General features: G+C 37.5%; 1 protein-coding gene across 2 annotated transcripts; it reads right to left on the bottom strand.

Annotated features, from left to right (window-relative positions):
• Positions 1-186: 186 nt before the first annotated feature.
• Positions 187-23,907, bottom strand: TUBGCP6 (tubulin gamma complex component 6). 2 transcript variants are annotated; one of them, XM_014877748.2, is made up of 26 exons: positions 23,850-23,907; positions 22,423-23,234; positions 20,781-20,944; positions 19,170-19,380; positions 18,488-18,661; positions 17,348-17,469; positions 16,949-17,024; positions 16,385-16,494; positions 14,496-14,587; positions 14,263-14,402; positions 12,487-12,636; positions 11,849-11,930; positions 11,684-11,772; positions 11,394-11,509; positions 10,637-10,775; positions 10,435-10,551; positions 8,884-10,195; positions 8,408-8,460; positions 7,956-8,148; positions 7,526-7,694; positions 6,078-6,219; positions 4,919-5,113; positions 4,512-4,644; positions 4,072-4,285; positions 2,778-2,977; positions 187-999 (listed from the first exon to the last, which is right to left on the bottom strand). In XM_014877748.2, the coding sequence occupies exons 2-26, from the start codon at positions 23,167-23,169 to the stop codon at positions 908-910; spliced, it is 5,232 nt and encodes a 1,743-aa protein (XP_014733234.2). In that variant the 5' UTR covers positions 23,170-23,234; positions 23,850-23,907; the 3' UTR covers positions 187-907. The 2 variants fall into 2 exon arrangements, with proteins under 2 accessions (XP_014733234.2, XP_088021886.1); XM_088165760.1 differs by lacking the exon at positions 187-999 and adding an exon at positions 1,006-1,996.
• Positions 23,908-24,342: the final 435 nt, after the last annotated feature.

Here is a 24,342-nt window from a genome sequence, read left to right as displayed (position 1 = left end):
TATCCACATTTTAACCAACCATGACTTCAGAATCTCAAAACTAACATATTTCAAAGCTGACTGCCTCTCTACAACATTCTCATATTATGACATTCAAAGCTCAATTGTTTCTTCTCACAATATAAGGGAAAAAAAGAGAGCAAAAGGAAAATTATGCAAATATGATCCTTCAGTTGAAAGCAGTAGTTGGAATATATTGGGAATTACAGCTTTATTTTGCCTTAGTGATGCTGAATTTGTTTTATGTGCTTTAAATAATCACCACAAAATAAGATGCACAGTTTAAATTAAGAATAAAGGAACTAAGTTTGGCACAAGTGTTCCAACAATCACTAAGCGCTTGAATAGTCAAATATTGTATCTCCTAGCAGACCACATTGGCACATCATGTCCTCTTCCACTGTGATTAAGAGTCTTAAAGAAATTAGCAATATTTAGAGTATCACTTTGAAAATAAACCACATCAAATAACAGGTACTAGTATCTGTGGCAACATTTGTACCTCATACCCATCTCTCAACAGTTTTAGAAAGTATATGTTTATTTATTTCACATAAATGTATTTACATTGAAGGAAATTCACACCACTGAAAATACAACATTTACACATTCACAGGTATACAGTTTTGTACTCTCTCCTGTGTTAAGACCAGGCACTCAGCTCTTCTATCTCTGCAATAATGAAAATATCAATTTTTAGCAGATTAAACAACTGGCAGGTTTAGTGGATTTGATGCATCATCATGCTCTGTGTATGGTGGTTATACCCTTCAAGCTTTTAGATGGCAGATTATTTCACTGAAAAAAAATGCCTCCTGTATGGCATTTGCATAAGGTCTATAAATCATAAGTGTATACATATAGTTTCTGTTTTACTGTGTTATTGGTGATCCTTACTCTATAGAGTTCAGTTATCCTTGTAGTAGTTATTAAAGTTAATTCGCAGCAGAAAGTCCTCCAAATGTGGTTGGTATCCTCTATTTACAAGTTTTGTCACCACTGGAAGAAAATAAAAAAATAAAGTAAGTTTCAACTAAGGTTAATATTGTAAATTCATCCTTGACAGCATCTGTGCCTTTTAATAAAAAAAAAAATTAAAAAAAAAGGCATAACGCAGAAATCTGAGAACAACAGAATCAAGTGTGTATTTTAATCTAAGAAGTCCAGTATTTCTTTCTGGAATTATAAAATATTTCAAATAAATGCAAAAGAAAGATTATGTGTCAGTTCTAAGTGAAAGTGTATTATTCTAACAAAGCATTTCCTTATCAAGTTGCTTTCATAGAAACATAGAAATCATAGAATCTTTCACAATAAGATGGTGTGTTCCTATCACAACTTCTAGTGACCAGGAAGCATGTTTAGGTCCTCTGGAGACCTTGGTGAAAGAAGCAGCTCTGCTGAAGTTTTCCTGAGCAAACTCTGTTGTGAGAGAGAAAACCGAAGAGAAATTCCTAGGACAAACCCCTCACGCTCTATGAACAAACAAACCGACTGCTCTAAACATCCTTAATTACAAAGGAAATAAGCCAATAGAAACTCCCTAAGCTCGCAAACATCCCATGCACTAATATTAAGGGAATTAGCAAGCAGCAGCAGCATGCAAGGAAGAAAGGGGGGTGTATTATTAGAAGGGTCCAAGCCAAAGCCATTGAAGTCCAGACAACTTTGTATTGGCTTTCAATGGATTCTGGATCAACCCACTGTGGAAAGAGAGCATTTTACAATTCATGGTGACTGAAGGTACAAGTGGAGATGAACAAGCACATATTTGTTTTGTAGTGCTTAATAAAGAGGGTGTAAAAAACTGGGTCACTCATCAGATTTCCTTACGGAATGGTCTATTAATCTCTGTCCACGAAGCAACCATAGATCTCGTAGTATGGGCTTAGGTGGCTCCCACAGGTGTTCTGATTTCCTGTAGAATTTGGAAGCAGCCATTCTAACTCATCCTGAAATATCTGTTTTTGGTCCCTTGATACCATTTTTGGACACCCTTAAAGAATAAAAAGGGCAGCTAATTTCCTGAAGAATATAGTCTGAACTAGAAAATAGTCTAGAAAAACAGATGTAAGAAAAGCCGTTGCACCTCCTTCAGGAATTCAAAATTTTCTAAGAAAAAAAACCAACTCAGATCCCACAAATCACCTTTATACCACAGGAAGGTAAATAATGTACTAAAACACAAGCAAGAGCTGAAAGACAAATGGAAGGTAATCATTTCAGCACATTATAGCCTAAGCTGACAGTGAGATGAAATTTTATCATGGCAAAGGAAAGAACACTTGGCAAATGATCCATGTAGTTGAAAAACTTGCCTGGAGCATGTGCTGAGAGGCTCTTGGAGCTTTAGTCCAACATGGAAATCGGAATTTGCAAATCTCACACCACTGGCAAAACTCAACTACTGCATATATATCTTACATTACTTCTGAGTGGTATCTAACTATCTTTCACTGCTGCCAATAAAAAGTTCCAGAACTCAATTCCAGAGAGAAGAAAAAAATGTATGCATGTAAGTACAGCTAAATACCAAATACTTATTTTGTAAATCAGCAAAAAACTTACTGTCAGTTTTGAAATATGTTAGATTCCTTGTGTGGACGTCTTAATTGTTGTATATGCAGATCTTGGCAAACTACAATAATGCAGTTTTCATTTGGGAACTACATTTCCAATACTCCCTAAGTATACAAACCTTCCTACTTTTATATAATACTACCAAAACATTCCAGTTGCCAGTTGACCTTCTATCTAGATTTTATGCAATTTCTTACCTTTGAATAAGAAATGGGAGTAGTACTTGAAGGTATTGTAAGACTGCTGCATCAGACCAAAGTTGGGATGAACAGCCATTTGCTTCCCTGCATCAAAGCTCCATGACTGAGAGATGAGCTGGCTGCGGAACTTCAAAATTAGGCTGAAGATGCTATGAATAATATTCATCACAGGGGCTGCCTTCTCTGTCAACAGACCCCTAACAGAACAAAAATAACTTCAGAACTTAGTTGATGTAATTTGTTGGTTGTAAGACTACAATTACAAAGGCATGACAATCCATTAGGTTAAAGATAATTGCTTTAAAAAATCCCCAAGACTTCAGCCAGCAAATTTTAAACAAGGTGCCTAAATCTAATACCGTTTACTTGCACTTCCAAGAAACTTATATTTGTCCTACAGAATCTGATTTCTAGAATGACACCTGCCTTTGCAAAAGAGATGACATTTAACAACACCATGCTCTGAGTTTCCTTCGACTTTAATCTCCTTTAATCCTACCACCAGCTATCTAAACAGCAGCTCTAGGCAAGTCTTTTCTAACTAAAACTCGAAAAGAGAGACATGAGAGATTTCTTTTCTTGTTTATAATTTCTGTTCCTTATCATCTCCCTCCATCTCACCACTTCATCATTTCAGTATATACTCTTCAAGAAGAAACAAAATAAACTCTAGGTCCTATCCTTTTAGTCACACCAGCCCTCTGCCTCACATGCAGTAACTAAGGGGCTAAAATCCTGGGATTCCTAAAAGACAGGTGTCTCTTGCACTGCTCATAAATCTAGACAGACGCATCTTTTTGTCCTTTCCAAGTCCAGCCCCAATCACTGCACATATATTAAAAGCACAAACATTACACAGAAGATGAATTTTACATCCTTTTGGCAAGACTTACTTTGCACGCTACTCACAATGAATGAAACAGCAGTAATTTACATAGGATGGGAATGAAAGAAAAAAAATTGTGGCATGTGTGCCCTTAGTTTAGGGCTCTTAGTTTAGAGCTGTCCTGAGTAGACTGGAAGCTTGCAGAGGCATGGTGAAGAGGAGTGGGACGTAACTCAAGGAGTCCAGAGAAATTAAAAGGATGGACAGCTGAGAAAAAGTATCGAAGTACAGACCTTGTAAGATGCCTTGTAAGATGCATGAAGTTTGTTTCTTACATAAGAACACTTCCACATATAAATACTACTTAATGTGTCACGTAAAAGTCAGTTTTGCACAAATACATTAGGCTAGGACTGGCCACTCCCTTAACATGCATTTGAAGTAAAAGTAAGTACGGTAGCTTGCCTGAAGATTGCTTTGTTGAGATATTCAGCATGCGTTCTGTGAATTTCTTCTAGGTTGCCCACAGAAGACAGTTTGTTTCCAAATTCACACCATGTAACATGAAGAATCTGATTAGCAATGTAACCTTGAATTACTTTCACAAAATGCTGCATCTCATGTTTATACAGCTGGAGCTGTCGAAACTGAACAGAATTTGATGCACGACTCACTAAAGCTGAAAATAAAAGCAGAAATATATGATCAGCCACAGAGACCATCTAAAATCAGAATTTTTAAAGGAATTCAGGTTTTGGTTAGTGGAGTCTGTTTAAAATGTCAAGGAAGATTTTAAAGAAAATTGTGGCTTTTGAAGTTTGATATGACTATATTAGCAATTGTCTAGCAGAGGGTGCTGAATGCATTTTAAACAGGATTCTCTCTCGTTCACTAGTCACACGTACCAGTGCGCTTCAAGTGAAACCAAACATCCTTGAGAGTCCACACCATGTGCTTCAGCTGAAGCAAAAAAGAGAAGATCTTGTTGTATTTATTCATGCAGCTCTCAGTAATGACAATGTTCAAAGGCCAGTCAACCTACAAGAAACAACAGCGCTGATTATACTGCATTTCTTATTAGGAATTGTAACATTATTTAAAATACGAGTATTTCAACAATATATAACAGTACATAATAATGTATTTTAGTAATGTAATGCAATGGTCAGGCAAAGTAAATCCCATAGTTTCCATTACACATTATTTTGCTCCATTCTTAGATACTGCATTCCTATTAACATAGTCACTTTACCATTGTACATAAGAACTATGGTATAACTGCAGTATTCCACCTTGCTCCATGCCTCCTTACCTTGTACCTGAGCTCTAAGCAACTCAGAGCATCTGGCGCATTAGGCTTGAACATTTCTGGGAGATACTTGAGAGCAAAAGAAAGATTAGAAGCAAGCTGAGTGTCACCATGAAGACTGTACTGTAGTGCTTTATTTAGGATAGAATTAAGAACCAGTGGATTCAGCAATTCACCAGGTGTTTGTCCTGATCCAAGCTAGAGATAAAAAAAAAAATCCAAATTAATAAAAGTCTTGGCTCTTGAACACAGGTGAATTAAAAAACAATGGTAAACTGGTGACTACCCTGCCTTGACTGGAAGATTTTGCTTCTGCCATAGGGATGCATGAACAGCATAAGATGCACTATTTTCTGTTCACATCATGAAGGTAATCTCATATATACACTGATTTATTTTCGTATATCTGTTGTGGTTCAGGAGCTGCTACAAGTTCCTCCTGCAGAGAATAGAGTCTTCAGAAAGCCAGGGACCCAACAAACTTATCTGTCTTGAATCTGCCTATCTCATCACCTCAGCACTCTCAGGTTTATAAATAAAGTTGTTCATCAAGTCCAAATCCCCAGGTGCTGTCCCTAATTGGATCTAAAGCATTTCCAGGACTCAGAGAAGCACATTAACTCTCATACAGCCACCTACCTCCACAGGCAGCCATCTATATCAATCCCATATATAGGCCATCTCTCCTACCTCAGTGTCTTCCCGATGAAGACAGCAGCAAGTCATGAAAATACTGCCTCATCAGAGGGCCCAGCACTCTCTTCACATGCCCTCCCCTCCGATCTCTATTTGAGGATATTTAAGGTAAGAGCAGGTAGCTTGCAACACAGGCCTTTCTGCTGGATTTTAGGAAATGGCAACAGGCTCTTCCAGCCTTGCTGCCAGCAGACAGGAGGATCAGCAGTAGTGCAGCAGTTATCACAGGAAAGAGTGAAATACCCTTCAATGAGTGCTTATCTGTCCAAGGCCTTTTTTCTCTATCCTTACAACATTAACAGAGTTCCTTGCTACAGACTTCTCAACACAGTACAAAAGAGGAAAATTCCACAAGCCAGGATTCTAATCCACACCATTCCCTCATTCCCATCCAAATCAATTATTCAGAGGCATCAAGGTAAAGCAGACAACCCAAACACTGGGGTTAAGACAACAAAGCAAGTACCTTCTCAAACAACAGGTCACTGAGTGACTGAGCAAACTCCCCGTCTTCCATTAACAAAAAGTGTCTCAATGCTTCAAAATGCTTCTCTACGTTCAGCTCCACAAAGTAGTAATCAACTATTGCTTTGTTCACAAGAGAAACACTAAGAAAAAAAAACACAGAAAAGGTATTATACTTACATGCAACTCCTTCCTTACTGCTAACATTCAGCTGTGGCTACATCAGATTAATGCTCCAGTACTTAACTCTGCTATCTAAGTCAAGATGTTATTCATATAGGCAAAACTCGTGAGACAAAAAAATCTTCATCCATTATATACCAGAATTAAAACTTACCACTTCAAGCAACTGGGTTCTGAAAAATACTGGGGAAGTATTTTAAGACTGGCTACATAAAATTATTTTTAGAAAACGCTGCTGGACCTGGAGCAACATTTTATCAATAACAGCCTTCTTATCTCTGTCACCTACACAAATTAAAAGAGTGTTAAAATACCCAGCAAGAATATACTAATTGAAAAAGCTCTGTCACCAGATATTAAGGGCAGATCTATACTACAGTCTACAGTACAGTGCAGGTATTCAACCTAGCTTTAAATAATTTAACTTGCCTATCATGGATAGGGTAATTCTGGCAGCACAAAAACTCAGGCTCAGTTTGCTAAATATGGGAATCTGCACACAGATGATTCTGGTAGCCAACCAGATGTTTAAAATTAAGTTAGATAATAACATCTTTCTACATTGCACCAAACTTTGAGTATAGAGCCAAGAGATAGAAACTTACAGGAAAGCAGATTCTAAAAAAATTGTCTGTGAGTAATTGTTTTCATGACAAAAACTAATCTTGCATAAAGTAACAAAAACATTATTTTAATTTTAATTTAATTTCAAAAATTTCAATACTTAAACATATTTAAAATATTGTTAGATATACTAATTAAACCATCCAACATATATATGTATTTCCTTATATATCCCAATAGTAACAAGAACAGCTTTCTATTATACCTCAAAACAGCCATGGAGACATGAAATACACCCTGATCAATATGAGATTTCAAGTAACCAAAAGATTTTTGTTTTACTCCCTTAGCTTTCATCTTTCAAATATAAACTAGCACACATATTATAAAGAATACACCTTCTTTTTAAAAGAACAATGAAACTAATGGTGTCAAAATCACTGCTGCATACAAGACTTCCCTCTGAGCACTTACATTCCAAACAGACATTCAAATTTTTAATTTGCACGTAAACGTCTAAGTTTATATTATTATTTATCACGCAGATCTGAAATTTTAATTAGTAACGGACCATATACTGAAGTACTTCTAGGAGCTAAGAGCAAATTTAAGATGTACAACTATGTGCACCTAACTCCTGTCTCAAAATAGTATACAACATTAATTGTAAAATTAATTGCAAAATTCCTAACAAATACTCACTGAGATACAAGTGGAGCAGTAATAGAACGTTTCATCAGCACTGGCAGAGACAAGAGCTCACTCAGCTGTACAGCAGTTTCATCTGTTGCAGACTGCACCATAGGATCCACAGGAAACGTGTACGATCTTGGTATCACATGATGCAAGAGATGAGAAACTGGTGGTTCTGCTACATTTAAAAATACACAAACATGGTAAGTTATATTTAAAAAGGTTAGTAACATGTTCCTATTAAACTCTGTATAAAAACACGTCTAGCTTAGAAAATCAACATGTCAAAATGTATTTCTCATCTTTGTGCCTAGGAGCAAATTGTTTGGCCATTGCTGTTCCTAACATTGGTAATTTACTGGTAAGTCACAGCATTCAGCTTTCTTGCTCAAATTTACCACACCTTCTACTGATCTACTGTTCCAACAGTTCTACTCACACATCAAATCATAACTATCTTGATACTTTTCAATACAATACTGATCCGATAAGGCTTTCAAATAAGCTTGTTCTTTCTTCCATGTATCTTCCTCTTCACCGTCCTCCTCCTTAGTTGTGGGATCATTAGCTTCAGAAGATAAACTTTCTTGAGGCATGGTATCTTGTGGAATGGCCTTTTCAGGTTCCTCTCGCTAAAATTCATAAATAGACAAATTTTATGAGAGATGCTGGCTTTGTCTGCTCAGGCTTAATGTGTTCCTACAGGTAACCGCCTTTGTGTTCCAAATGAAAAGAGAAGAGCCTACTCATCTGTGTGTTTCAGACATGTAAAAACAATATGATTTTACAGTGACTACTAGATTAGGAGAGAAATTTATTACCTTAACTACCAGTGTGTTCAATTCTTCAAAAGAAAAATAAGTCCTCTCAACAACCACTTTAGTTTCTTACCTGTAAACTCTGTGAGGAATCTGCAGAAGGGTCCTTGTTGACATCTGCAATTACTGTAAATACAGTTAAAGTCAGCATTTACTTAGACCTACTTATAATACTTGGTTCATACGTCAGATCTGCTCCTAAAGTTGTTCAAAATTCCTGTATAAACTATCACAGAAACAACCACACCAATAACAGTATCTCCCCACAGCCCCAGCCAGGCAGTTTTATGCACGTTCTCAACTTAACGACCCTAAAAGTCGTTTCACAAAGTTTCAGGCTAGACTTTTTTAATGCTCTGTTTCTTGCATATAGGAAACAAGTCTAAGCCCAAATTCTTTCCTCTGAATTCTAGTACTTTATGAAAAGTAATGCAAGGAGTTAAGTGGAGTAAGTAAGGAAGAAAGTACCAATTTAGAAAATAAACATTCAGAGTTACTTTCACAAGCCCTTAAACAAATGCTGACTGAAGAAACCTAATTTTATTTTACCTTCTTCTTTCTTTTCTATTGTGTTTTCCTTTTTATCATCCTTCATGTTAGCATCAGGGAAGTCTGTAACGCTGTCAGATATCTGTGACTGTGGCAAAGTCTCTTCCTTAACTTGTGATGGTTTTGCTTCCTTTCTGCTCCCTTCAGCAGGAGGTAACTCTTCACTGTAGAGAAGTGTCTGAACTGTGGAGTCGGATGAACAACCCGAAATGGTTTTACGATGAGGAATGGGATCATTTTCTGTAGATGGGGCCCACTTCCCTATTTGGATGCTTGACTGGGATGCGTGTCCAAATGGGCTCCAGCGGGATTTCAAAGGCTCTGTATCCGAAACCAGTTCTCCGATTTTGATGTGCGACTGTGAAGCGTGCCCATGGATGTTCCAACGAGGTCTGGCTGAGACCACCTCTGACACGTTTTCACCAATCTTGATATTGGCATCAGATGCATGACCATGGCTGCTCCATCGAGGCCTTGTAGGAGCTACATTTGACACATACTCTCCAATCTTAATATTGGCTTCTGAAGCATGTCCATGGATGTTCCACCTGGGCCTTGAGGTCTCTGTCTCTGAAGCATATTCCCCAACTTTAATATGAGCTTCAGAAACATGCCCATGAATATTCCATCGGGGTCGTCTAGGTTCAACTTCAGAACTATAGCTGCTGCTTTTTATATGGGAATCTGAAGAATGCCCATAAGGACTTGGATGTGACTGGTAAGTGTCCACTTGAGGTACATATTCTCCCACTCTAATGTTGGAATCAGATGCATGTCCATGAATATTCCACCGAGGCCTTCTGTCATCCACATCAAATATATTTTCCCCAGCTCTAACATGTCCCTGCCAAGCTGCAGATGGTCTGAGAACTGTATTAAAATCATACTCACTTTGCTGATGCAATACTGCATTGTTGTCTTCTGCTGCTCCTCTCAAGACAGACTGACTTTCACACACTTGTGAAGTCTCAGAAAGATCTGAGTTAATATTTTGGAATGCTTCATCTAGCAAAGATCCTTGCATCCCAACGGCAATAGACTGTTCATCTTCTGACTTTGATAAGAAATCCTCTATATTCACATTGGATTCAGGCAAGGACTCAGCACTGTATAGAGAACTGCATACTTTCTCTGAATTTTGGAGATTGCTTTCGGATCCTGTTGCTTTAGGCTGAAAATGCTCATCAGCATTATTATTTGCTGGCTCTGGCATGGACAGTGCTTTGTCAGCAGAAGCAGCATATCCCTGTTCAGGCTCAGGTTCTTTTCTGCCAGCTGTCTCATTAGAATGCAGAGATTTCACGAAAGACACCTGAAGAAGAAATAATTATTACACTATATGGCTGGTCACATATCAACCTACTAATTCAGGTACCACTTTATTACAGGATTAAAAATTTTCCATTTTTTCTGATGTACTATAAATGATAACTACCTACTTGCTGTTACAGTAAACTTTGTGTTTACTGAACTGAAATGAACCATGAAATGAAGTCCCTTTAGGGAAACGTGGAACGGCAACTTGAAGTTTATGTAAGAAAATAAACTCACTTGTGAAGGTGGATCTTTCTCAACAGGGTTTTTATCCAAAGCCAACTGGCACTGTTTAGAAGGAATAATATCTAATTTTCTCCTGTAGTTTCCATCTGGAAGTTTTTCAAGCATTTCCTACAAGTAAAAAAAAGACAGAAGTCTTTAAGTACCAAATATCAAATTTTCTAAATTACATTTCTTAAATATTTTTAGGAGATACCTCAATGCGTTTTTGATCTTCCAACAGAAACTTCAGACGAGCTGTTTCCAACTTGTGGCGCTGGATTTTCCATAATGTTCTTTGTTCCCTACGGGCTGCATCATCAGAAAGTTTGCTATAATGGTCAATTAATTCCTGCCTAAATGAAGGTAAAAAGAAAGCTAAGTTACAGATTTTTGCACACTGATTTTCATCTTCCCTTCTAAAGAGTAAGACTTTTTAGCACTTCAGACCTGAGAATTGGTTCTTAAAATGTAGAAGTCAGAGGCTTCAGTCATAGAGAATAAACAGGTGGAAAATACAGGACTGTATTTTTGGTCAACATGCATTTCTGTAACTATTTTTAGTAGGTCACTCATTTGGCTTAAGCAATTTTAGATGAAACAGAAGAAAGGGAAATATTAATTTAACTCCACCTGATTTTTACTTCTTCTTTGACATGAATGTGACTATGTTTGCTGTGGGCTCTGCTTTTAAATTGTAAGACGCAGTCACATTTTTTTCCTGAAATTTTGACTATAACAAAACCCAGACTGGAGAGGGTTGGTAGAAATGACTGGGTCTCAGATTTTTTGGCCACTAACCATTCATAACAAAACTGCTCAGATTACAAAAAATCCTTACATCCATCTTCGAACTGCAAACATTACCCTTGTAGAACAATGTCTGCGGGCTACTAGCACCATAAATTTTAACATAAAATAATTTTTTCCTCAGATCTTTATGATGGTTTTGAAGACCACTCAGATACATTTACCTTGCCTTTTTTTCCAGTTCTTCTTCTAAAGCTTTCAGTCTTTTCTCTCTCTCTCTGAGCTCTCGGGCATAGCTGAAATCATCATCAATCTCCTCCTGCTTTATCGCAAGACGACGCTGCATAAATATTTAACACTTTTAAAAGCCGTTCTCAACACCAGCTGTAACACACAAATCTACTAGAAGTTCTTATTTGTACACCATGAGCTACTAATTCAATTTCAGTACAACATATCCTTTCATTTATTTGCTTAAGAAATACAGTTTGCCTCTAAAAACACAGAGAGATACCTCTTGGTCCTTTGCAAACTGTTCTTTCAGCTTCTGAAACTGTTCCCGTTTCTTTGCATCCAAAGCCATTCGTTCTGATATTTGCTTGTCTGTATTAAAATCAAGATACTGTTAGTTTACATTAACAAAGCCCTAGAAAACACATAAAATGCCACTATAACTTACCACTAATGGCTTTTAGTACTTTGCTAGCAGTTTCCCGAGCATGAACAATTAATTCTTGTTTGGCAATTTCCATGCGCAAATCCTAAAATAAAAAAAAACAACCAAAAAGCCAAAGTGGAATTTTTTCTATTACCTTAGATTTGAAATACACTGTTGCAAAGAGAGATGCACATTTTATAATGTTTATTAATCAATTAATACAACAAAAATATGAATAAAACAAATAAGTAAATGCAAAATCTACAAACTAGTATTGAAAGTTAGTATTCCAGATTTTAAAACAAACCAAATCCATTTGATATATACATTAAATTGATGGAATCTGAAGGCCAGAAGTCTCTTTGTAGCTAAAATGTTTTGAAAGAAACAATTAGCTAAGGAAATTACAAGTAGTCTTATCTGGTTACTAATTAGCTTATCTCATTTGTTAAATTAGAATCTAATAGTCTTTTCAGTATAGGACAAACCTATACTTTTAAAAGCTACATTAAGTAAGTTTATTTGCTGCAATTAAAACTGCAATTAACCCATGAAAAAATTCTGACTATAAATACAAATTCTTTAGAGATTATAACAAAAATTAAAATTTACTATTTAAAAAAAATCATAATGAAATATTTATTCCTTTATTCATTTACCTTTTCCTCCTTGCTTATGGAACTGTATCGGGCAATTCTTTCCATTCGACCTACGTACACTGCACAATCTCTCTCTATTTCTTTCAGTTCTTCAAGCGAAAAAATAACTGAAATCCGGGGAACGGGTATATCTGACCAACATATATAATGCTGAAAAGTGAGAAATTTCCTTTTATATACATTGCTTAAACTGTAAAATTTTATATTATGAATTCACATTAAACTTTTTTTTTTTAACTTAGTCATGCTTCCAGACACTGACACAAACCTCCAACAAGATCTAAAGCTTTTATTAGTATAATCTTTTGGCATGTATATAATTCAAGGTAGAAGACAAAGGTACAATGGCCCACAACTCAAATCACAGGTCAAATTCTTAGAGTTCTTTGCTGCTGAAAATCTAATACACATTTATACTAATCATGTTCTAAATGTCTCAAATTTTCCTTTTCTGAATATCCAAATTAACTGAGCATGAGTAATTCAATGCTGAATGCATGTCTCCTGTCAAAAATTAGGTTTTGTTCATTTACGTCACCCACAGATCCCCACTCAGTGGGAACTCTCAAGGACAGAACTAACACACCTACAGGACAGAACTCCACACAAGACAAAACTCTCAAAACCATGGTCAGTGCATACCACAGAGCTCTTTATATTCTTTAACTATATCTGGTCTTCCTACTCTGCCTCAATATCCCTAAATCTCTGAAGCTATTCTAGTCAGTGCAGAAAATAGGTAACTGAGCTTGAAGGAAAAAAACCAAATGAGTGCATGAGCACACTCACACTGGATTCTCCCAGTCTACTGGTAAAAACCCAAAAGATGGGCTGTATTCCTGGGAATGTATTAGCCTAAGCAGAAGGGAAGACAGAGGTCTTGAGGGCATTATCAAAAAAGAATGAAATATGCCTGGCACTCTCAGACAGATGGAAGATGATTGAACCTGGGTGCCATATGATCTGGAGGAAGATACTGTGTTAGTGACGTATAAAGCTGTAACTTATCATGTAAGTGATGGATGACACTTTTATAAAGAGCCTAGTACTAATGGCACACCTGAGTCATGGTCTGGGAATGGTTATCAGAGCAGACTCAGGAGAACTGGCAGAGGGACATTTCACTTGAGGTATGAGGCATTACATGACATAGCATGACATTACATAGCTGATACTGAGCCACTCTGCTCTGTCAAGACTAAGCAGTTCTGATCTTAAAGAGAATAGCAGCTACCTGGGAATGTCTACAGACTTCAGACACCTCTCTGGCAGTTTTATTTTTGGACATACAGAGAGAAGAGAGAAGACACAAAGTAGTTCAACGTGTTTTTCTTATCAAGGACAAGAATCGTTCTGCAAAATACCAATGAACAGAACTACTTAAGCACTTCTTGAAAACGTAGTGATATAGCTGGAAGAGCCATGACCTGGTAAGTGAGGCAGCTTGAAACCAAAAAGGAGTAGTGCATGAAGTGGAAGGTACTTGCTTGAATGCGTAAAACATTTCTGCTTTCAATACCAAGAAAAGAAATACAGCATGTGCATTGTATACAGTGAACCTGATAGTGTTAAAATGTATATTTCTGCAGTGAAGTGGTAGCAAGTAGAGTGCACAATCAGCTCACAAGTATCTGAAAGTAAGTAATTGCCTTTCACAATCCTACTTATGCAATACCGTGTTTAGATAAAGGAGTAAACGTGCTAAAAACCTACACTCTTGCTGTAGAGTGACATGATTTTCTCAATGTAATAGGAAGGAAGCAACCCAAAACTTACCCTAGGACAGCATAATTTCAGCAAGTTTATGGTTTTCCCACAAATGTATACATCATTAGCAATATGTTTAAGAAATACAGGGACACAGTCTTCTACTTCTTTTGAAATCAAAACATAACCGTGAGTCCAGTAATGTTTGTCTAACGTAACAAAAAGACAGAAATATATATTTTAGTTATTTAATTAACAGCACAAATTATATAAGTTAGAAATGCTCCAAATATATACTGTACCTCTGAAACAAAGATAATCCTCATTCACCTGAATCATAAATTCTCCATAAACATCTCTGAATACACCACTGTATACCCAATCATAGATAAATCTGAAAAAAAAAAAAGAACAATATTGAAAATCAATCCTCTTGCATTCTCTCCTTTATTATAACCAAGGAGTTAGTATGTTCTTTAAAATCCCAAAAGACACACACTACAGGCAGGATAAAAAAGACATCAATTAAGTGCTGTGAAACTGAAATTAAAATATATAGGAGATTGTTGCTCTACACTTTTCTTCAACTATTTTCAATAGAATATTGCAGTAATAATTAGTTTAGAGACAAGAACAGTGGCTCAATTAAAACAATGATTTTATTCCTGCATATCAATTTACTAAATAAATATAAAAAATACATAGAAAACTTTGCAGCACAGCAAGGGCACAGTAAGAGAAAAGCAGAAAGGATTTGTTTTAAACAGAGGTGATTTCAGCAGGGAGAAACTAAAAGGGTATAAAACAAAGATGCAATACCAAGCACTTTTTCCTCAGACTCAGAGGCATTTTTAACATACATGCAATGATGAGAACTACTTTGGCAAATTTATTCATGCTTTTTCATATTTTCTGTGTGTGAGCCAAATTTCTGAATAAATTAAAAAACCACTATTTTTATACAACACAATCTGAGGCTATAGGTAAAAAGCCTCAGAGGTCCTGGAGAACTTTTTTTCCTTTTTAATTTTTTTTAATTTTTACTTAACACTGTGCCACAAAGAGGAAGCATTTAACACAGCAACCACTACTCAACTTCAAGGTTCTAAGTAAAAAGTTAAGAACATTTAAATTATTAAATCTGATACTTCTATGATTTATTTGAGCAACAACTTGTATTATTTAATTTCTTTCAGGTTAATACATGAGTGGGTAACACTTTTTGCAGAAAACAGAGGTTTCCTTCCAGGGTAGTCCTGATCATGTATAATTGATGCTTCAAAAGATATCTGCAGCAAATTTAGGAATCAATGCAGCAATCCAGATTTTTTTAGGTTCCATGTGATGCCCTTGGTATTTCAGAAATCTGCCTTCCTTCTATAAATAACAGGGTAAGAGCTGTGAAGATATTTCAGTGAGGCTTCTGGTAAATCTGAAATTAAATTTCTCTGAAGATCATTTCATGTAGAAGGAAGAAAACACAAGGGTGACCATGGGAGGAATCTTAAATTTAGAGCATTTTATCGACTTTTGTTTTTTCTTCTAAGTATTTTTACATCTATTATGTAACATTGCAAATGATGATGATGATGGACTAAAGCTATAATTCCTGTAAATAGTCAATTTTTTAAACAGTTAACTCTTCAGATGTCTATAAACTAATAATTTCTAAATTTATGTGCGCTGCTTAACAAAACTGTTGCAATCCAAGAAACTCTACTTTTAATTACTCCTGTTATCAGTTAATTCATGTACTTAACAAACAGATATTTTATGCATTTTGGATTACTGAAAAGCCCACAACAAAAAGACAGTGGAAAAAAGCATTAACTTCCCCAGTCTGTACAACAAAAGAAACTTGTCAGTTTCCAGTTTCAGGATTTTAACTGAGGTATGAGAAAATAAAAAAAGAAGTTTATCCAAATCTTATATTCCAGTATGAATTTCCATGACAAGAAGCAAGAAATAAGTCTTATTTACATATATTTATTTACTAATCTAGCCACACATAGCCCCTTACATTGTTACTGAGCTAAGAGGACAGAACAGCAAAACTAACTAATTTTAATATATACTGCATATATGACAGGTATCTTTTCTGAAAATATTAAAAGCCATTGTTAAACACACAGAGTTACTCACCAGATTACCAATTCATAACTCTTAAACTCAGAGAACAGTATGGACACACCTTGTGTATGGCTCACAGCTTGTCTTCAACAAAGACAGAAGAACTGGATAATGCTCATTGCTACAATTGTTGAGAGCCTCTTTGTACAGATATGAAAGCAATTTAACACCCTAAAAAATGAAAAATATTTTAACATTAGGCAACAAACTTCACAACAACTTTAATAACAAAAATACATGGCTTTACATATTTCACTAGACACAGAAGGCAGGATTCATCTCACTTCCTCCATCTGTCTTCAGTTAAGATCACTTTACCTGAGCAGGTTACCTCAAGCTCACTTTATCATATCTACAGTGAAACAGGTACGTTTAGAGTTAGATTCACATGACTAGAAGGCTTATTTTGAGCCCTTTGTTTATCTTAGGAATTGAAAACACTGGAAAAATTTCCAAATTTTAAGTATCTGGAGAAAGGACTATAGTGTTCTAACGGGAGGTCCAGGATGATAGCTTTTCTAGAAGAGAGACCAACATTAAGTATTTAATGTAAAATCCAACATAATTTGAGGAACACTAACATTGCAACCCAAAACAAACATAAAAACACCAAACAAAAAATCACCGTAGGAAAAGAAGCACCAGCTCCACCACTGATCCCCAGTGCCGTTGTTCCTATGCCACACAGTTCAGCTAAATACCTAAAAAACAGTATTAAAACATATTAAAAAATTTCAACCAGGAGCCATCAAGCTCAGCTTTGAACTTTGCTGAATTTGAATACTGTACAACAATCATACTCTATCTGCTGAATGATAACAGGTATAACAAAGAAACCGAGTATAAAGAACTTCTATGTTTTTCCTAGAATAGGCTAGATATAAAAAAAAATTCTGTAAAACAGAGGAAAAACACTGATAGACTACATAAGAATGCCCATGTAATATAGTCTTTTTTCGTGTATATGAAGACACTGCATTTATTCTGCTATGAAAAGCTTAAACATTTAATACCATTCTCTTACCTCAGCTGACGACCTAATTTTCTGAATAGAAAGCTGATGGTTAGAAGACTTAAAGTAGGAGGTGTTGACAAAACACAGGCTCGGTAATACTGAAGATACTTTCTCAGTCCACTTGTGAATGCCTGGTATGAACAGAAAGTAAGTCTTACTGTGAAAGTTGTTAACAGTCTATCAGTGTCTCGTCAATTGCATCAGCACGATAACAAAACTTTTAGTAAAAAATCTTTTAGTAAAAAGGCATATGTAGGTAAGGGGAGCTTGTACACCAAAGTAAGGGTCCGAAGGTGAGGATCCATGCAACTTCAGACATTCCAATGAGCCTGATGACTCCTCTATACCCTTCACACATCCAGTGCACAGAGCCTGTAGCCATGCACAGTGAAATAAAGCATCTTGGTTCAGCTTCTCTGACTTGTCCTTTGAGGAGCCCCTCATTCTCTATAATACCATCCCAGGGAAACCTGTTTCCCTAAACTGGATATTGCAAAAAACTCATCTAGAACTTTATCTAACAAAGAGACCTTCTTAACAGAAATTGAATAACATTGCTGTAAATCAAATATTCAGAATGCATACATTTTCATACCTAATCCTAACTTAATTCTATGCATTAGGAAGAGATTAAATCACCAGATATTACAGAGTGTACACACAGCTCAACATAGTATACAGAGGACACAAGGAAAATTTGCACTTAATTTTGAACCAGGGAAAAGTAATTAAAGCTATTCAATATCATATTTCTCTATCTTAGTTTTTATTTTTGAAAAAAAAATATATAGACAAGGTGTACTAAGGAAGTTCTTGTATTTTAATTTTATACATCTCTCTGTATAAATATGTAATGTTTTTAAAGTATTTAAAAATTATAATTCTTTAGTCCACAACAGAACAACAAATCACACTTCGGGTAACAAAGACATTTTACTGCATGTTTCTGCACAAACAAGCCCTCAGCACAGAGAGCTGTGATTTAAGTACAGCAGCACTGTTCCTTGCTGATCTGGGATGAAGCATTGCACTTCAAATACTTTGCAATTCTGTAGAATGCAGGAATTCCAGCTTGACATTAAACCAGTAATTTTCTCTACCTCAGATAAGTGGCACATTAAATCTAGTTGATTTAATACAATTGTTTACCTGAAACACGAGTCCTTTGCTGTATGAGGAATCCAAAACAGGCTGAAGAGAGAAACGACTTAGCCGTGTGTAATAGGTTCCGTACTCTGCAACTTCTGAGAGCAGGTTATGCATTGTCTCTGGTGATGTTCCAGACACATAGATCCCCTCCTTTATCATAAATGACTGAGCAGTCTAAAAGGACATAGAGAGAGAAAAAAAGGCAGATTCAACTATTTCAGAGCTGTATTCTGACTTAAAATAGGAAAGAGACACAAAAATAATTGCAAATTCTCTGTTTAGATACTCAGGTGACTTACGTTATGTAGTTAGGACAGTGAGAAATATTGAATGAAATATACAGAATCAAATGAAATATTGAATCAAATATACAGAATAAGACTCATTATCTAATTCCTTAAAGAAAATCCAATCTACAAAACTATTCACACATCTATTTTCAAGTACTCATGAACTTGTTTTCCCTTTAGAGAACTACAAATACTCTTAGCCTATTCCAGTAACATAATTACTGCAATATATAAATACTGCCTTGTTGACATTAGGCAACATTCAACTTCTTAACACTAGCCACAACAGTAAGATCTCAGCAGAAATAAATGTGTTGAAGAGGAAACTGCTATGGAGGAAAAAAAAAAAAAAAAAGATTTGACTAAGAAGTGCAGATAAAAATCTTCCCTACCTGGTTGAGTGAAAATGTAGTGGATACCACACCAATGAGGACATTCAAGACATCCTTAACCAGTTCAGGTTCTTTCACCAGCACAAGCTGAGGAAGCTGAAGTACAGTACTAGTAAACAGTTGCAATTCCCCTTCTCGAAGTTTATAAAATTTGTCAAAAGCTTCTCTCCCAGCTTCAGTAAGATATGGCTCCTCTTTTTTACCAGGTGGGCTGTGTCAGAGTAAACACATTACAGGGTGTGAAAAGAAGGAAATACATCTCATACAGAAAGAAAAAAGCATTTCAGAGTTTTGCACAGACAGAGTTCCTCACAGAAAAGTCACTTGTAATGTACTTGTAATACACATTTTTAAGGGAATGTGCATTTAGTCAATGAAACCATAGCTCAAACTCAGTACAGAGAAGAAATATGTAGATAATTTGAACATCAGTTCAGAGACAGAATCCTTGACAGATAACTACCAGCTGCTTTTATGGCCTTCCCTGATGCAGTTTTCACACTAGGAAAATGAGGCCGATACATGCCATATTTCCATGGTTCATTTAATGCTAATAATCAAATAAGTTAAAGAGAAATACATTCAAAGTGCTAGAATGAACTTCTATTAACATATTTTGCCTCTTCTCAGTAAAGATTACTATGCCCTCCAAAACAATTTCTATTTCCAATTCTCCCAAAAATTCTGAATTCTAGTAGCAGGCATTACACAAAATCTGTCAAGCATATGGTCTGTGTATCACTCTTAGACTTACAGTCTAAATAGTAGCAAGAAAAACTGTCTTGTTGGAAAAAAGCTCAAGTGGGCTACAATGGCTTTGAGAAATCAGAACAGGGAAGTTCTGAGTTTCTGAGCTTCCAAGGCTCAGAAATGAAAGAAGGCTCAGAGATGAAAGAACACTGTTTAACAGTGCAAAACCACGCCACTAGACTATTATTCAAAATTACAGAAGACATACAGAGGAAAGCTTCTTCAACAATCAGGCACACCACTGTCCATCTGAAATGTCAGGATACCTGCCATACCTGGCTTCTCTTTTACCTTCCATTTTAGGTGAGCCAGGAATCCTTAAGAGAACTGCAGAGCTTTCTCTCAGGAGATGCATCTTCTTCTCATGAGCCAAAGTCTAACTAGGCCAGCAAGAAATCTGTTATAATTTTCTGGTTTGTCTACAGAATGGGTAAAGGAATATAATACTCTACAATACTGGGAGATATTTGTTTAATTCTTCTACTGCTCTACAATTACCACTCCCTATTTTGAAACTGAAAATTTGGAATCATTTTAGAATGAGACAAATTACATAGCACCTAAGTCAAAATAGTTAGAAAAATGCTGCATTTCAAATAAACAGCGTTTTCCTAATCCCTTCGTTTTTTGACAAAGATGATTTTATCTCTTCCTATGAAACTGCTGCACTCTAAGAACCAGTTTGTTGAAACCATACAACCTCTATTCCTTTATCCCTATCAATGCAGTGTACTGAAATCTGTGAATTAAACATGCTCATTTCACTATTTATACTGAGGTCATGTGGAACTAAGATGCAATGCATCTTCACACACTTGGATACGGTGCATAGTAAGTTTACCAGTAACATCAGACACATACTACCCAATTCTTTCCCAACATCTTCGTTTGCTGGGTCCATACGTAAGCACTGCATCCCACAAGTCTATGTCTGGAGTGATGCTTGGCTCTGACTGAGAATCAGGAGTCAGATTGGATGCTGACTGGAATCCCTCATCTTCTGACTGATCTATACTTTGGGGAACCTGTCAGAAAGAGTTCAAATGTCAGACATGAAAACATTTTACTGAAGATACATCTGCTGAAGAAAAAGATGTTTTGCTATCATTCATGACCAAATGACTCTATGTGACCCAACCTCTCTCACCTACCCTCCCTTTGTATCAATTTGAAGTTTTTATTATAGGCACTCTTTTCATTTGATGAGTCTCTACAGATATTAATGTCACACATAAAAAAGAAATCATCTTAAAAATAATGTATTACGCTTGTTTTTATTAAACTTGAAATTTTCTTGTTTGTCAAGCATATAGCTCTACAAATTGAGAATATCAGGTATGGACATTCAACAATACGTAGTATTAATAAAATTATACTGCTCTGCCATTTGTTCCAGGCAAATGATCCAGCACCCAAATCTTCAAACTTGTAAACATTTTGTTAACTATGACTAACATAGTTTGTTCCCTAATTCATATGCAGAGAATCTGTAAGTGTCCAAACAGTGTATATGCCACATCCTCAACTCCCACTCAACAGGAGCCATATGTGAAGAATTGTCCTCAATTTTAGTAAAAGACAATCACACCCACATAAAAACCAGCACATTCCTCATGAAATTGCAAATTTTCCAGTCTGATGGAAAGAGTTCAGCACTAACTCAAAAAGGTTCTGTTTCCTCGTAGTTAAAATTTACATCCACATGTGAACACAGAATGGTAAAGGGTTTTTCTATTTCATGTCTTTGCCTTCAAGTTTCAATTCAGACCTTGAATTAAAGGAATTAAAAATCTAACCATACGTTAAACAAGATGAGGATCTAAGGGTAGGCTATAAATAAGCCTACCTACACACAGTAAAAATGGAAAGAAAGAAAAACTCTAAAAGTGTATCCAGTACTTTTACAAGAATAAATCAGCAAAAATAAACAGAATGGACAGCAAAAGGGGAAGAAGATACAGTAGAAACTGTACACACTGAAAAGGTAAAACGACAATAGGAACTAGGCCACTCAACGGGGAAAAAAACCCAGTAAAAATGCTTTAAGATATAGCAAAACAAGACAATACAGCAAGTTAGGTAATGCAAACTGAACTGCAAAACACATACATGCAGACAGGGATGCTGAGGCAGTCAGTCTGAGCACCGACAAGTAAGCAACAATGCAGAGGAGTACAACAGACAAAGCAGGCAAAAATGCAAGCAAAAAGGTTGATAGGGTGGGGAAGGTATGGGTACAGCTCATGGCTTAAATTCATAAAGCCTATGGCCACATGATGGGTTTTGACACAGCTACAGGGCAAGACCAAGGTTTTTGTTATCATACATCTCCAAAAAGCTTATCTGGTTCTCTGCAAAAGAAAAGATCCCTACTCCAACTTGAATTCCTGTGGCGTTTGCCTCTATCACCAGTTAAACTATTACCTACGTTTTAAAGTATAATTTCAAAGTGACACAAGAAAGCATGCACACACTCATTAGTTCAAAACAAATGATACCGTACTTTAATTGCAAGTCCAGACAAATCTGCATTGTCAGGCACTGGTGGTAAATCCAACCTGATATCCATATCATACGTACGGCTGTGGACAAGAGCACCGAAGAGTGAGACACGTGTTTCTTTCTCAAACTTGTCCCCAGCAGGACAGCTCTGTGAGAACAGTCCTATGGCAGGGAGTCCAGTGCCAGGTGCAGCCTCCATGATCTGAAGTGTCTGCTGAATTGTGTCGTTGAACTGACATTCTTCATTTGTTATCAGAGACTGTATGTCAGCTTCAAACACACTTACATCATAATAATCATAACCCTGGTATTTGACATTCCTCCCAACGTATTTGTTGTTCAGAAAATAGTCCTTTTTTTGTGGTACCAGCTGAGGAGGACCTGTTCCAGCAAGCTGTACTAAGAGATCTAATACAGAATTAACTTCAGTAAATGGTAAGCATTCAGCTGTTTCCAGCTCCTCCACAAGATTCTCCAGTCTATCCGCATGAGCACCCAGGCCAGCAACTCTCAAATTGAAAGACAGCATCAAAATTTTGTTTTTCACTGGGAGTCTGGAAACGTTTGATTGCAGCTTACGAGCCTCATCTTGAAAAAGGTTCATGAACAGGGCATTATAAGCAATCCTTTTCAGATTTTGCTTAGCCCTTCTCTTGCTGATCTTCTGCCTGCCTAAGTGAACCTTCCATGGCAAACCTGTCAAGTGTGCTTCACACAAGTCACCGAACAACTGTGTAATGCTCTCCATTCCAAATGAAACTGTCAGGTTTTGGCAGTTGCAGTCTGGATCTCTAATTTCATGGGAAGGAAGACCTGGAAAACATCAGGGAAAGGAAGAAACTCGTAAGGTGTGTAAGAAATTGGACAGTACGCTTTAACTTCAACTGAGACAGCCCAAAAGAAAAGAGAACTGACCTCCCACATATTTAGGGGATGAGCTATGAAAAACCCACTTTAACTTTTATCACCAGTCACGTGATGGTGCAGGAAGCTTAATACCAGACGCCCAATTTTTCTCGGCAGACTGAAATAAAAGAGAGAACGTTGTCCTGATCTACCTCTACCTTTTTCCCGGAGATATCCAGCATCTCCCTCCCCACGTGGCGGCGTCTTCAGCCGCGGCCGCGGGCAAGCCGCGGGCGGTGATGGTGACTGGAGGCGAGCGCACGGCTGGGCTGGAGGGCACCCGCCATCGCCGGGGCTGGGCTGGAGGGCACCCGCCATCGCTGGGGAGCTCCGGAGCACCCAGCGAGGATAGGCGGGGTGTCGGCACCCCCGGAGGAGCTGCCGGCGGCGGGGCTCACCCTGAGCATCCAGCTGGGCCCGAGCACGGCGCGCCAACCCCCCCGAGCCCCCCGCCACCCGCAGCAGTGCCCCGCGGCGCTGCCTCTCGCCCTTCCCGCCCCTCGGCCGCCGCCCGGGCCGTACCTGCGGCGCTGCAGCGGGAGCGGGCCGGCGCTGCCGCCTCCTCCCGGCTCCGCCGACGTCACCCGAGCGCGCCCGGGCCCGCCCCGCTGCCAGGGAGCGCGCGGGCCGCCCCTCCCTCCCTCCCTCCCTCAGGCCCGGCGCTGCCGCAGAGCCCCTCAGCACCGGCACGGGAAACGCCGATGTGCTCCGTCCGGGAAGCTTAAGCGATTCCTGCGCTACTCGCCCTAAACGTCGTCCCCACTCGGCTGACAAATATATAACAACACGCTAGTGCCAGAAACAATGAACCACGCTGGGCCCGAGCTGCGGGAGGCAACTGCAGCCTATTGACGGTCTTTTCAAACAGATTTACCAAGAGTACGCTGTTTCCCTTCTTAATTCATGTTTTAATAAAGGCTTAGAAAAATTCGTATCAAAATGCAACATTAATGTGATTCAAACACTGTAAATTACATTGAAAAAAGGGAAAGGGGAAAGAGCTGAGCTGTTTCTC

This window comes from Sturnus vulgaris, chromosome 5, assembly GCF_052056855.1.
Source record: "Sturnus vulgaris isolate bStuVul1 chromosome 5, bStuVul1.hap1, whole genome shotgun sequence".
Classification (NCBI taxonomy): domain Eukaryota; kingdom Metazoa; phylum Chordata; class Aves; order Passeriformes; family Sturnidae; genus Sturnus; species Sturnus vulgaris.
Note: the sequence above shows the minus strand (reverse complement) of the source record. Positions and strands in the feature narration are given on the sequence as shown.